Source organism: Populus nigra, chromosome 17 (genome assembly GCF_951802175.1).
Source record: "Populus nigra chromosome 17, ddPopNigr1.1, whole genome shotgun sequence".
Taxonomy (NCBI): domain Eukaryota; kingdom Viridiplantae; phylum Streptophyta; class Magnoliopsida; order Malpighiales; family Salicaceae; genus Populus; species Populus nigra.
The window spans coordinates 13997010-14012073 of NC_084868.1; the positions used below are offsets into that span (position 1 = coordinate 13997010).

A 15064-nucleotide genomic window follows, 5' to 3' on the forward strand; every position below is an offset into this window, starting at 1 on the left:
TAATAAAAAATATTTTATATAAAATATGATTTATTTCATGATATAATAGCAATAGTTAAATCCACAATATTTAAATTTAAAATCTAAATATTAATATATATTTTTTAAAATTATTTTATAACCTCAATTTCAAAAATATTATTAACCAAACAAGTTAAACTATTTTTTCTTCAACCTTAATTTCAACCACAGTTTCAACTAAACATCTATTTTTTTAAACTAATCTCAACTAAAAATATTTTTTATAAAATAATTTTTTTAAAATCACAACCACACTAATTATCACAATACCTCAGACACTTTAAATACTTCTATCAACACACTTTAAATACTTCTATCAAGAGATATTAAAGATGGGCCTCGCCATCTATCTGACCCTTCTCCCTTGGGACAAGCAACTGTTGCCTTTCCCCAGAAAAAGGGAGTCTTCTCGAATTTTCCCTCCTCCACATCGGCCTTAAATGCTGCCCTGAATGTGTTTCAATGCTCTTTCTACTGATTTCTGCACGGCTCCTGCGTTTGACCATTTGGCATTCTCACGGACTTGCATGGCACCAGTTTTTTATAGTTAATTCTTTTTTTTTATCAGAGTATATTCGGATTAATTTAAGTGCCAATTAAAATTATATTATTTTTCAAATGATTTTTAAAATATATTTTAAAAAAAATTATAAATTTAAATAATATTTTTAATTTAAAAACACGGGTATTGCTACAACAATACTTGCATTTCTAAATAAATACTTGAAACTTTCTTAATTTATCTCTCAAAAAGTATAACTTTTTATTAGAAAACAATATCAAATATCAAAGGAGGCGTTAATCTTGTCTATTTATATCATCCATGTCTAGATAAGCATATGTACATGGGAATTTTATTTTTTTTCCTTTTACCTTCCTTAAATTTCAAGCTATATTCAATATAATATAAATGGTAAAAAAGCTTACTAAATGCAAAACCCATGATGACTACCGTAAGTGGCAACAGCATGAGTTCGGAGACATGGATTGAATTCAAACTTTACATGTACATAGCTTGTAGAATTTCTAAATTTATAGACTACAAAGTATAAAATTTATTTTTCAAAGAAATTATAAAGACTTCCATGGATTTTACATGATTGGTTCTAAACCGTGAGGATATAATTGCGATGAGGTAAAATATTCAAGATACCCCACCAAATTGAAAGGTCCACAAAGTCCATTATCATGCATTTGGAGTATAAATAAATGAGAAATTTCATGATACTTGACCTACAATCTATAGTTATCAATATTTATGGAAGCTAGATCATCATAAATTTTTTCAAAAAATTAAACCAATGATTTTTATTTTTATTTTTATTTTTTTTTCAAGATAGGAAACATGCACAGCATTGTTGTTGAGGGGGTGCTGCCTATTTAAGGTAGTGGAGCTTTTTACTTGTGAGATAGTGCCTTGTGTGTGGTGAGTTGAGCCTGGGGGCCTAGAGTTACATACAGAAAGTTTCACTATCTCTTAGGTTGTCTCTAGTTAACTCTTCATCTTCTTTGAGAAAGATAAGGATGAGTTATTTAGGTGTTGGTGTTAGTCCTGGGAATGTACCGGTGTATCATGGCACTGACTTGAAGGTTATTGATAGGAGAGTGAGGCTAGCAGAGTTGGTTTTGAGGTGTGTGATCTGTTGTTTGGGAGTTCTTGCTGCTGTTCTTGTTGGTACAGATACTCAAGTTAAAGAAATCTTTTCAATTCAAAAGAAAGCAAGATTCACTGACATGAAAGCTCTTGTGTAAGATTCTGATCAACCCCTCTCTCAATTTTCTTTCAGAGATGGTTGGAAATTTTCTTACTTTATTGAAAGATGGTTCCAAAGACTCATTCTTTCTGTTTCATCTTCTTTCTTCCTTCAAAAATGGTTCCAAAGATTCAATCTTTCTGTTCCTTGATGAGTTTATGAAGTTTGGTTTTATTTTGATGCAGCTTTTTGGTGGCAGCTAATGGGATAGCAGCAGCCTACTCATTGCTTCAAGGGGTGCGCTGTGTTGTGGGCATGGTTAAAGGAAGTGTTCTGTTTAGCAAACCCTTAGCTTGGGTTATTTTCTCCGGTGATCAGGTATTGGATTTTTTTTCTTAATTTTTTACTTTTTGGGTATGGTGGCATTTAGGTTAGAAATTTAAATAATAGCATGCATGAGAGGTCAGAAACATTTTCTTGTGTTGTTCACTTGTGGTTTATACTCACAATTATCTACTTTCTTATGGGACGTTGTTAGCTCTTGCCCCAGTTTCATTTTGTTTTCAGATTAGTTAAGCAAGTGATATGTTGGGGCCAACCTGACAAATAAACATTAATGCCTTCATCCATATTGTGCCTTTCTCTGGGCTCTTCTTGTTCATTTCAATCTCTACCAATTACCATTTACTAGTTCAGTTAAACAATTGTCTAACTAATTTTTCAAAATAAAAAATAAAAAATTTTCCCTAGATTAGTAAATTTTGTCAGAACTACTCTTAACTATTAAGAGTTAATATTTTTAAGGCAGATGTTTGCATTTAACGTGTTAATTAGAATTAGTGTGTGCATAAGGCAGTTGGTGTCAAGGGCAAGAAGTATATTTAATTTCTGGGAAAGCTGAAACCACATCAGAGCACAAGTAGATTATTATTCTTTGAATGGCATGTCACGAAAATGATTCCTAGCAGTAATGGCTCCCAGTTTCCCACCTAAGTTCATTCAGTGTGACACCATACTTGTTAATTATGAAGTGATCGGTGGAGATCACATGTATTGTTAGAGACAGGCATTTCAAAACTTGCTGCAGGAAATCATTTCTCCTTTGTAATGGTTTGGTCAAGGATTCAAGCTGGACTTAATGGTTTTAGGTATCACATGATTTGAACAGCTAATAAGGGTCTGATTTTAGGATTTAAATGCCAGTACTAGTTAAGTATGGTTTAGCTAATTTGCTGTTGCATGTTTAAGTATCACATGATTTGAATTGGTATCACATTAATAATTTAAGTATCACATGATTTGATACTTAAACAAATCATGATTTGAATTTCAACCATAGTTTTAGGTTAGAAATTTAAATAATAACATGCATGAGAGGTCAGAAACATTTTCTTGTGTTGTTCACTTGTGGTTTATACTCACAATTATCTACTTTCTTATGGGACGTTGTTAGCTCTTGCCCCAGTTCCATGTTGTTTTCAGATTAGTTAAGCAAGTGATATATTGGGGCCAACCTGACAAATAAACATTTATGCCTTCATCCATATTGTGCCTTTCTTTGGGCTCTTCTTGTTCATTTCAATCTCTACCAATTACCATTTACTAGTTCAGTTAGACAATTGTCTAACTAATTTTTCAAAAAAAAAATTGCCCTAGATTAGTAAATTTTGTCAAAACTACTAACCATTAAGAGTTAATATTTTTAAGGCAGATGCTTGCATTTAAGTTGTTAATTAGAATTAGTGTGTGCATAAGGCAGTTGGTGTCAAGCGCAAGAAGTATATTTGATTTCTGGGAAAGCTGAAACCACATCAGAGCACGAGTAGATTATTATTCTTTGAATGGCATGTCACGAAAATGATTCCTAGCAGTAATGGCTCCCAGTTTCCCACCTAAGTTCATTCAGTGTGACACCATACTTGTTAATTATGAAGTGATCGGTGGAGATCACATGTATTGTTAGAGACAGGCATTTCAAAACTGCTGCAGGAAATCATTTCTCCTTTGTAATGGTTTGGTCAAGGATTCAAGCTGGACTTAATGGTTTTAGGTATCACATGATTTGAACAGCTAATAAGGGTCTGATTTTAGGATTTAAATGCCAGTACTAGTTAAGTATGGTTTAGCTAATTTGCTGTTGCATGTTTAAGTATCACATGATTTGAATTGGTAAAGGGTCTGATTTTAGGTTTTTGAATGTCAGTGCTAGTTTGGTATGGTTTAGTCAATTTACAACCAGAGCAACTGAGCAAGACAATTGAACCTGCCAACCTTCCTTGTGAGGGAGGATAATGGAGTACTGGTTATAATGGTGAATTATGCATGCTGGTCACTGGGATCTATGAATATTTGTGGTTCCAAGTGAGGCTCAAATCACTCTCTATTTCCTTAATATAGGTCTTTCTGTTCCATACCGACAGATGCCATGTGTCATCGTGTTTTCCAGGTGTGTGCTACGTGAAAATTTGAGCTGACTGCATTGAGTTCATGGGGTGGATGTTGTTTGCCATACACAATTGGTGAGGACTAATATCTACCACATGACATGCATTCAATTAAAAAAAAATAAATGGTGAGGCCAAGCTATATAGGAATGGAACAGAGAGAATTTCAGAATCAATTACCCCAACAGCACCCATACCTTTCAGCAGTTGGAATACTAGGTGGTGGAAATTAAATTTCTGAATAATTACTAGGCTTCTATCAGATTCATTATTCAATGATATATCTTTGTGACTTTTAGAGAATGAGAAACACTTGTGAATTTCAAACTTATGCTGACAGGCAGCTTTTCTGAATTCAGATATAAAATAATTTTGTTTTGAAGTACGGAAGGGCTCTTAAATATTGTAGGAGTTTGATTACTCCAGCATTCCTGAGTTTACAGAGACAACTCAATACCATCTTGAGTGGTCCTTGGAGAAGTACTGATAAATTACAAGGCCACTTATGTATTAATTAGATATGGAGGAGTTTTCCAGCAGTGAACTAGGCATACACAAAGAAAATGGCAGTAAACTAGTACTGATTTCTTTGGTGAAATTGCTTCAATGGATTTAAAGAAATTGGAGTGCTTGTCAAGGAGGAATCGATTTTGCTTATGAAGCTCTTTAAAGTATAAAATTCATGCGAGTGGAAACAGAATAAATATTCAGAATGATTTGGTTTTCATTTGCTAATTTTGATGCTTGATGATGGTTTTAACATTCCTTGAATAACTTGGGAGATTTTCGTGCTGAGTTGAGAAGAACTAGATGGTGCACTTGTTGCCATCCATGGAAAACAATGAGATCAGAACATTTTGAAACAATCACCTGACTCTTCCACACTAACTTGTGCAGATGATGGCATACCTGACTATGTCTGCAGTGGCAGCTGCTGCACAATCTTCAGTGTTTGCAAAGTTGGGACAGCCTGATCTCCAATGGATGAAGATATGCACCATGTACGGAAAATTCTGTAACCAGGTTGGTGAAGGAATAGCAAGCGCGCTGTTGGTCAGTGTTAGCATGGTTGTCTTGTCTTGTATCTCCGCCTTCAGCCTCTTCCGCTTGTACGGTGGCAACAAGGGCAAGGATGGGGCAAGGTGGTAGCTTCTCAGAGATACCGTTTCTAGTCATTGCACTTGCACCACCAGAAAGTTCTATAATATGGTGGCCTTTTGTTAGATATGAGATGATGGTGAAAAAAAGAGTGCATGCTTTGTGACTTCAATGCTGACAATAAATGAATGCTGCGTGTTCTGTGGATCCATCTACAGATTGTGTCTTTGGCAAGCTTCCTCTATCTCTAGCATTATAATCATCGTTGAAGTCTTCAATTTTGTACTTCATGTGAGAGACCAAAATTCATGAATAATTATACTTTTCTTGGACATGGAAATATCAAAATGGCCATGAGTTCAATTATGATAATAACAAAATCACATCCTTATCCTCCACCAAACTTTACTAAAACTTTCTTATTAAAAATCATTATATATATAAAATATTAATAATTAACCTAAACTCTAAATCGGGGGTAGTAATTGCTTTTCAAAATATTTTAAATTATTTTTGATATCAGTACATCAAAATGATCTGAAAATATAAAAAATATATTAATTTAAAACAAAAACAAATAAAAAATTCAAAATTTTTTAAAAATATTTTGCAACCACAGTGCTAAACATTGCCTAGTTTACTATGAATTGTTATAGTGAATTTATCTTTGTGCCTCTAAGTGGAAAAGTAAGTTGAAAGATTGGGATGAATATAGAGTATTTTGATCTTTTTATGCTGATTTAATGGTCATTAAAAAATTAAACATGAGTATTATTGTCTTTACATATTAGTTTGTAAAGTAAAAACTCATCTACCTCCAAGGTCAACCAAATTTAAACATGTTAACCAAGTGGGTTTTTTTTTTTACTTTGCACAAACTTTAAAATAGCTTCTATGCATTCAGGGGTGTTTCGGTACTTTCACATTGATTTATTTGTTATTTCCAGGATTATGAGGGTTTTTTTTTAGTAATTTAAAATTTATTTTTAATATTAAACTCTAAAAAGTTGGTGGTGCGTGTTTCCCATGCGTCAACGTATTGGTGGCGTCCACGCTCTTTCAACGGCGCGCGTGATGCCACTGTTTGTTCGAAAATGACCTCTCATCATGTCACTGGAAGCACCGTCACGTGATGCACCCTCCTGGTGTGTCGATGGTGGTTCGTTTCTTCTTTCTTTTTCTTACTTTTCTCTCTTTTCCGGTTAAAGTGCATGTTTGTTCTTTCCTCTTTTTTTAAAAAAAAAATTCAATTCTTATGTTTTTTGTTGCTTATTTTTGTACTTTATCCTTTTAGAAAAAGTTTTTTTATGTTTTCAATTTAGTTCTTAAATTACAATTTGTCATATATTGTTTTCTTCAATTCGGTCCTTATTCTTTTGATTTATCATTTTTATCCTTTGATCTTTTGCTAAAGCTTTATTAGTGTTTAATTTCATCCTTAAATCAAAGTTTATATTGATGTTTTTTTTCAAATTAGCCTTTATTATTTTGATTTTTTTCCTTTTGTTAATTTTTTTTCTTTTCAGTTTAACCCTACAATTTATTTTTAAATTTCCTCAAATTTTTTTTTATTTTGGTTTCCACCCTTACTTTTTAATTAAATTTTTTTATGTGGTTAATTTTTTCCCGGATATTTCCTTTGGTGTTTGATTTATTTGGGATTGAGTTTCATAGTTTTTTTCATTTGTAATATTTTCAATTTAATAACATAAGTTATAAGTTTCAAGTGTTAATACATTTAATATTTTTTCCTCATTATATTTTGCTATTTTATCATTCTATATTGTTTTTAAAAAGTTGTTTTGTAATTACCTTCATATTCTTTTCTATCAATTTATCTGTCTCATTACCCAAACCATGAGTTTTGAAAGTTGTTTTTTGATAAAAGTTTTTTTTTTTTAAAGTTGTTTTGTTTTGTGTTTAATTTTTGCTTATTTGTTATTTTACTTTATACAAGTAGGTTTTGTTTTGTACAAAAATAGTTATTTGAAATAATATTTCTTATATATTCGGCTATACATTTTTTTCTTTTTATTTTATTTACTTTGTTTCATATGTGTTTTTATTTCTATTATCTTTTATTGATTTTAATGAATAAATTTAGTGGACACAAATAGATAAATATCTCATTTTACAAGATCAAATATTTTAATTTATGTTCATCTTTTATTTTTTCAGTTTCTCTTTTAGTTATTATTAATAAATATTTTTTATTTATTTACATAGTTAATTATTATATGTTTGGATAAACTTTTCAATTAACATTTATAATTTATATTATGTAAAAAAAAACATACCAAAATAGTATGTATACTCAAGGTTGTTTTTAGAAAGAAAAATTATGACCCATTATCAAGCGCATATCAAATCAAATTTTTAGTTGCCCACTAATTAATGTTTTTTTTCCACTCTTATTTTTTAGATCATTTTTTGTAAGTAATTTTTTTTAATTTCATCTTTTAATATTTGATTTATTAGAGATTTAACTTCATACAATCTTATCGCTCTGCAATTTTTTGTAAGTAATTTTTTTTAATTTCATCTTTTAATATTTGATTTATTTCTTTTTAATTTGTTTTTTAATTTATTTTTCAAGGTGTTTTCCTAATTCATTTAGAATTTTTTTAAATTTTTATACAAATGAAGTTTATTTTTAAAAATAAAAATATTTATTTTTAAATAATATTACTGATGTGTTTGACCTTACATAATATTTTTTTTTGACATGAGTTTATTTGTCAGTTTTATTTATATTTATCTTTTAAGTCATGAGTTTTTTAGGTTATAGATTTATCTTTTATTGATTTTAATAAACAAGTTCAATAAATATAATTAGATGGATGTTTCATTTTATGTGGTTGAATATCTTGATTTACATCTTTTAATTTTATCAATTTCTCTTTTAGTTATTAGTTATTGTTAACTATTTCCCCCTATTTATTTATATAAATGATTATTAATTTATTTAATGAAATATTTGTATAGGTTTTTCAATTTATATTTTGAATTTTTTATGTTAAAAAATATATTAAAATAGCCTAAAACTGATTTTTAAAAAAAAAATTATAAAGCGTAATTTAAATAGCTAATAAATATACTAGAAAAGAAGTTGATTTTCCAGTTCCTATAAACACACGTTACCATTCACTTATGTCTATAATCGCTAAAAAAATTGATTGTCTTTAAAGTAGGGATATTTTCATATTTTTACATAATATATTAATCATTATTAATTTATTTAAATATATTTTTATCTATTTAATATTTTAATCAACAATAAACATTTATAATTTATATTATGTAAAAAAAAACATACCAAAATAGTATGTATACTCAAGGTTGTTTTTAGAAAGAAAAATTATGACCCATTATCAAGCGCATATCAAATCAAATTTTTAGTTGCCCACTAATTAATGTTTTTTTTCCACTCTTATTTTTTAGATCATTTTTTGTAAGTAATTTTTTTTAATTTCATCTTTTAATATTTGATTTATTAGAGATTTAACTTCATACAATCTTATCGCTCTGCAATTTTTTGTAAGTAATTTTTTTTAATTTCATCTTTTAATATTTGATTTATTTCTTTTTAATTTGTTTTTTAATTTATTTTTCAAGGTGTTTTCCTAATTCATTTAGAATTTTTTTAAATTTTTATACAAATGAAGTTTATTTTTAAAAATAAAAATATTTATTTTTAAATAATATTACTGATGTGTTTGACCTTACATAATATTTTTTTTTGACATGAGTTTATTTGTCAGTTTTATTTATATTTATCTTTTAAGTCATGAGTTTTTTAGGTTATAGATTTATCTTTTATTGATTTTAATAAACAAGTTCAATAAATATAATTAGATGGATGTTTCATTTTATGTGGTTGAATATCTTGATTTACATCTTTTAATTTTATCAATTTCTCTTTTAGTTATTTTTACATAATATATTAATCATTATTAATTTATTTAAATATATTTTTATCTATTTAATATTTTAATCAACAATAAAATAATTTAAATACCTCAGAAATTAAATAATAAAAAAAAAACTATATGACACAGTAAAAACTGAACGCATATCACAATGGATAAAAGAAAAGTACCATGCCATAGTAAAGTTTCCCTTTTTGTACAAGCTAGAATCTAAAACAAGGAAAAAAATAAAAAAATTGAATATTCTACAAGGCCTGTGGTGGGCACGTGCATGGAGACAAATATTCAACAACCATGAACACGTAGGATCGATCATTGACTTTCCTTTTCCACACAACTCTCACATCCTGTTCCTGTTCGCGACCAACCTCCCTAACTCTACATTCTACAACCGCCCGCATCATAAGACTTCTCTCTTCTTAAGAACAAAAATAACAGACAGCTACACCGACAGGTCTCATTAGCATTTCTCTCTCTCTCTCTCTCTGGAAAACCCTAAGCGGAATCTCTCAGTTTGATCTTCGATTTCTCTCTCGGGATTATCAAAAACCCTAAATTGATAAACGGCATGTCGGAGAAATTCTCACCGACGTTGAGAATTGGGGATCTGAGTGACTTTATAGCTCCTTCTCAAGCTTGTGTTGTGTCTTTGAAAGGCCTCAAAACGACAGCTCCTAACACTGTAAAACGCGACAAACATGAGGTATTTCTGTAACTTCTTCAAACTCTTGGGTTTATTTTTAGCTAATTAGTTTTTGTTTTGCTTAAAGTTTTCAACTTGGTGAAAAAAACTGGGATTATTTAGTGAAATTATTGATTTTTGTTTTTTGGGTTTTTTTTTGAAGGTTGCTATTGCTAATAAGGAGCAAACTGACCCTGTTAAAATTTCGCTTAAGGACTGTTTGGCTTGCAGGTTTTATTTTTCTACTTTTTTTATTGGCTATTTTTTTTCATTGGTGTTTGTTGTAAATAAAATTAAAACAAAATATGGTTTTATTGAATCTTGGAAATATTGGGATGTTAATAAAGGGAAAATGAAATATGGGATTAATTGGAGTGTGGAAATTTTTTGATGTTTAGGGTTTAAAATTTGTACTTATTGATAGTTAGTTGGGAATTTGGGGTTTTGATATTATGATTTAAATTAGAGATACTTGGTTATTAATGAAGATGTGGGAATTTTGTTAATAATGAAGGTGAAAGAAGATCATTAATGAGATTTTGGAAAATTGCGATATTTATTGTTTAGAATATGTTTTTGCTGCTAGTTAGTGGGTGATAGGTGGGGGTTAGGTATGAATGATTTAATAGATATTTTAAGTATCAGTAAAGAACTGAAGATAACATGTTGGGATTAGTGGAAATTTGGAAATTTTGTGTTGCTTAGGGTTAAAAGATGTTTTTGCTGTTAGTTTTTTAGTGATTGAGTAGAGGTTTAGGATTTATGGTTTGTTGTGATATTGCAGTGGATGCATAACATCAGCGGAGACAGTTATGCTTGAGAAGCAAAGTTTGGATGATTTCCTATCCAATATTGATAAAGGGAAAGCTATAATTATTTCGTTGTCTCCACAGTCGAGAGCTTCTCTCGCGGTTTATTTTGGCATCTCTCCCCTTCAGGTGGTCTCTGGGTTTTATTTGAAAGGATGCGCGATAAGATAATATATAGTGTTTTGTTTGTGCAAGATTATAATGGCTCAAGTTATTTTGATTTTGCAGGTTTTTAAGAAACTCACGACATTTTTTAAGTCTTTGGGAGTGAAAGCTGTATTTGATACAAGTTCAAGCAGGGACTTAACACTTATAGAGACTTGTAACGAGTTTGTTAATCGGTACAAACAGAGCCAGTTGAACAACAATGAAAAATCTAATTCAGCCTTACCCATGCTTTCTTCAGCATGTCCAGGTTAATTTCGTAGCTTAATATACAGAAATTGATGCTCTCACCTTCGCCAAGAAAAGATAGAGGAAACAAGAATAAGAAGAGAATAAAAAAAAAATAGAACTACTTGCCAACATATGAAACTATATCAGGAATGTTTCCGATAGCATAATCTGTAATTATCTGTGGTTATGTACAGGGCTGTGGAATGTTGGGGACATGATAGGAGGGATTGCCTGATTCATAATCACTGATATTTTTTTTAATTTTTTTGTAACTGCAGGTTGGATATGCTATGCTGAAAAGCAACTAGGATCCTACGTTCTGCCTTTTATATCTTCTGTGAAGAGCCCACAACAAACAATTGGAGCTACCATCAAGCATCACATTTGCCAAAAAATGGGCCTCAGGTAATCATCCAGTTTAATGCTTTCTATTCTTGCTTGATCTTTTTTTTTTTTTTTTTTGCAAAGCATAGCTTTTTAGGAATTATAGGTCAGTAAGAGATTTTGTGTCTTCTAAGCATTAACGTTGGAATAATTGATGCTATTTCATGAGGAAACCTATATCTTCAAGTACCTCATAATAGTTATACGCAAGATTTAAGATCAGTAGTCATGATAATACCATTTGATTCCACATTCTTGGTCTTCTTTTGTGCATACTAGGGGACCAATCTCCTTCACTCCTCTTTAGTCAACCCCTACACCTCTTCTGTGCCCCTGAATAAATCAATAAAGATGATGTGAAAACATATTAAAGTAACAGTGCCTTCACTGCATCTGAATTCACACCCTCAACATTTAAAGTAAAACCTGTACTGACCAAAGACTAATTATAGTTCACAGGGCCTTGTAGTCTGTTATGAGTTTTGAAGAATGAAGAAAAAATGAGTTACTTTTCCAATTTCCTGCATTTTTGGATATGTAATTGGTGAAAATTTATTTGATAGGCCTGATGAGGTTTACCATGTGACCGTGATGCCATGTTATGATAAGAAGCTTGAGGCTGTAAGGGACGACTTTGTTTTTGAAGTGGAACAAGAAGATGCAAATAAAAATGGTCTCAGGATTGCAGAGGTTGATTCAGTTTTGACAACTGGAGAAGTCTTAGATTTGATAAAGGTGAGATTGAGATTCCCAATTCTGGCAGTTTATATTAGCTTTGTTGCCCCTCTTTTTTTTTTCACCCCCCTTATTATCCAGCACATTGATAAACAGTAATTGGTGACTAGTGTTTATTCTTTCTTCTTTTTCTTGGGTTCAAATTGCAGTTCAAAGCAGTGGATTTTGAAACCTTAGACGACTCTCCTCTAGATAAAATGTAAGAAATCTCAATTGTCCTGTGAACTACAATCTTTTTATTTTTTGACACTCCATCCATCTGTGGTTGAGCTGTTGATATAAAAGGAATATGTGGTGATTGTTCTACAGGTTGACAAATGTTAGTGAAGAAGGTTATCTCTATGGAGTAGCTGGAAGTTCTGGTGGTTATGCTGATACAGTGTTTCGGAATGCTGCTAGAATGCTACATGGAAGAGAAATCGAAGGCCCTTTGGCCTTCAAAAGTCTTCGAAACATGGATTTTCGTGAAGTGACTTTGGAAGTAAGTTATGCTCTCTTTAATCTGGCACATTTCTTGTAAGAAGTCATTATGCTCTCCAATTTTGATACAGTTTCTTGATGCATCATGGGTTTTAGAAATGCATCATATTCAAGAAAGTTAAGAGGTAAAAGTTTATAATGAAGAAGTTTTTATAAACTAAGTAAAAAACTAAAGCAATAAAGATAAATGAAAGCTGTAAAGGAAAGATGTAAATGGCGATAAGTAAAAGAATGCGATAAATTGTAAAAAGCTTGTAAAAAAATGTATATATAGGGTAGACTCTTTTTTTAACTTATAGATAACCTATTTATAATGTTATAGAGACCAAGTTTCACATATGCTATAAATCTTAGCCCTATACAAATTGTCTATGGATATGGTAGATAAGAATTTTGCAACCTAAATCCTAGTACAATTCACACATCTTATTCATATGCCTTCTCCTAGCAGTTGTATGTTAGAACTCTAATCATACTGCAACATTTGCCAACGTTAACTGCTAAAGAGTCCAAAAACAAAACAAAACGAAGAAAAAGAATAAAGAAAAAAAACATGCTGTTATTAACTTTCCATGTCTTGTTTAACTTAGATGGGTACCTTAAGGCTTAATCACATATACTTGGTAATTCTATGCACATACTTTAACACCTGGTTCTTGCTTCTAATGTGATATCTCTCATTAATGTAGGTGGATGGAAAAGTTGTACTGAAATTTGCTCTTTGTTATGGCTTTCAAAACCTACAAAATATTGTGAGAAAAGTCAAAATAGGAAAATGTGATTATCACTTTGTGGAAGTTATGGCGTGCCCATCCGGTTTCTTTCTTTCCCTTTCAATTTTTACTTTCACTTGATTGGTGCTTTCAGTTTAATCTAATTGGTATTCGGTTTTCACTCGAAATTTGACACATGCGGTACTAACTAGGCTTTGTGATTAAATAGGATGCCTGAATGGTGGTGGTCAAATCAAGCCAAAGCCACAACAATCTCCAAAAGAGCTGCTTCAGTCATTAGAAACTATTTATATGGAAAATGTGAGTTTCACTAACATTGCAGATGGTTTTGTATGCCTTTATTTTTTCTTCCAATCTAGAGGGTATTGTTAAATAGTTTTGGCATCATGTATGATCAAACATGTTACCATTTGCAACTTTCAGCTTACTACTTACGACTCTCGACCTTATGTATCTCTGCTTCTGAGATACTTTTACCATCACAACTGTTCTCAAAGGCAGATATAAAACCTGACCTATTCAGGGATTTGAATTCTGCTATCCTCTTCTAAGTCTTGACATTTTTGGTCGTGTCTTAGATTATCTTTTGTCATGCAAGATCTCATTGGAGATTGCTGAGCATAGTAGAATACCATAGTGACGTAGAAAGCTGATGGTCTGTGGGTAATTACATTAGGACTGCAGTCTTTATTTTGATGGTTGGGACAAACTGTCTTGGATACACTAAAAACAGTGATGGTTACCCCCCCTCCCCAGAAAAGGGTAACTTGAATGGGATTATTTCATGTACATGTTTTGCCTGTACTCTGTGTATAGTATGCTTGTTTTACAGTCATTTTATCTTCCCATGACTATGCTTTTGTTTTTTTTGGATATGCAGGTTTTGATCAAAGATCCTTTCGAGAATCTTCTTGTTAAATCCTTATATGATGAGTGGCTTGAACAACCTGGTTCCGAAAAGGCTAAAAGGCACATGCATACAGAATATCACCCTATGGTAAAAAGCGTAACTGCACAATTGCATAATTGGTGAACACTTTCCAGTCTCTTCTTTCCCTTCTACAGACACAACTAGTTGCAATTTCCATGTGGTTATCATCCTTGGGCTGAGCTCTCCAAGGTTACAGGCGTGATCTCGATTACAACACTAGTCACTGCTGGCAGAATATTTATGTGGGATTTCCTTTAGCAACTCACTCCAATTTTGATAAAGTAAACAGATTTGTTTTTTGTACCCTCCTAACTCGTGTATATGTTTCATACTAGAAGCCTTTTAGGTAGATGATGTAATCTGTACACCTTTGTCATCTGTGTCCAAATAATGTTCTCAGTTCATGTACATGCCTTGGTTGAGCATTTTTCTCATTTTTTGTATAATTCAAAACAAAAAATAATTTCTCATGTATCAGCAACTACAAGTTTAAAGGAATCAAAGCACAATTTTTTATATTTTCCTTTCTATATTTTGATGGATGATGATGATGATTCAGGAGTTCATTTGAGCATTTAATTTCTTTAATCTGCGGTTCATTTGGGTTGCTCATAGCATGTTTAGAAATTGTGTTCTTTTATTTTGAATTTTTATTTTATTAAAAATTATTTTTTTTATGTTTTTAAACTGTTTAATGTGTTAATATTAAAAATAATTTTTAAAAAAT

At 31.1% G+C, this 15064-nt stretch overlaps 2 protein-coding genes across 3 annotated transcripts; both read left to right on the forward strand.

The window, feature by feature from the left end:
• Window positions 1–1325: 1325 nt before the first annotated feature.
• On the forward strand, window positions 1326–5589 carry LOC133676668 (CASP-like protein 2B1). The gene is made up of 3 exons (XM_062098384.1): window positions 1326–1769; window positions 1961–2093; window positions 5057–5589. Exons 1-3 carry the CDS (start codon window positions 1546–1548, stop codon window positions 5306–5308), a joined length of 609 nt encoding a protein of 202 aa, XP_061954368.1. The 5' UTR covers window positions 1326–1545; the 3' UTR covers window positions 5309–5589.
• Window positions 5590–9604: 4015 nt separating this feature from the next.
• On the forward strand, window positions 9605–14855 carry LOC133677417 (protein NAR1-like). Of its 2 annotated transcripts, XM_062099476.1 has the most exons (11): window positions 9605–9889; window positions 10032–10099; window positions 10653–10806; window positions 10906–11092; window positions 11352–11478; window positions 12021–12192; window positions 12342–12391; window positions 12502–12673; window positions 13362–13488; window positions 13615–13706; window positions 14287–14855. In XM_062099476.1, the coding sequence occupies exons 1-11, from the start codon at window positions 9755–9757 to the stop codon at window positions 14437–14439; spliced, it is 1437 nt and encodes a 478-aa protein (XP_061955460.1). In that variant the 5' UTR covers window positions 9605–9754; the 3' UTR covers window positions 14440–14855. The 2 variants fall into 2 exon arrangements, with proteins under 2 accessions (XP_061955460.1, XP_061955461.1); XM_062099477.1 differs by lacking the exon at window positions 10032–10099 and having other exon boundaries at window positions 9752–9889.
• Window positions 14856–15064: the final 209 nt, after the last annotated feature.

What these genes read in the sequence shown, in the direction of transcription:
- LOC133676668 (XM_062098384.1), top strand. Translation starts at nt 1,546, where the DNA reads ATGAGTTATTTAGGTGTTGGTGTTAGTCCTGGGAATGTACCGGTGTAT. An exon ending in ACTGACATGAAAGCTCTTGT is followed by an intron (nt 1,770 to 1,960) that starts GTAAGATTCTGA and finishes ATTTTGATGCAG; the next exon opens with CTTTTTGGTGGCAGCTAATG. An exon ending in TTATTTTCTCCGGTGATCAG is followed by an intron (nt 2,094 to 5,056) that starts GTATTGGATTTT and finishes TAACTTGTGCAG; the next exon opens with ATGATGGCATACCTGACTAT.
- LOC133677417 (XM_062099476.1), top strand. Translation starts at nt 9,755, where the DNA reads ATGTCGGAGAAATTCTCACCGACGTTGAGAATTGGGGATCTGAGTGAC. An exon ending in GCTTTCTTCAGCATGTCCAG is followed by an intron (nt 11,093 to 11,351) that starts GTTAATTTCGTA and finishes TTGTAACTGCAG; the next exon opens with GTTGGATATGCTATGCTGAA. An exon ending in TGCCAAAAAATGGGCCTCAG is followed by an intron (nt 11,479 to 12,020) that starts GTAATCATCCAG and finishes TTTATTTGATAG; the next exon opens with GCCTGATGAGGTTTACCATG.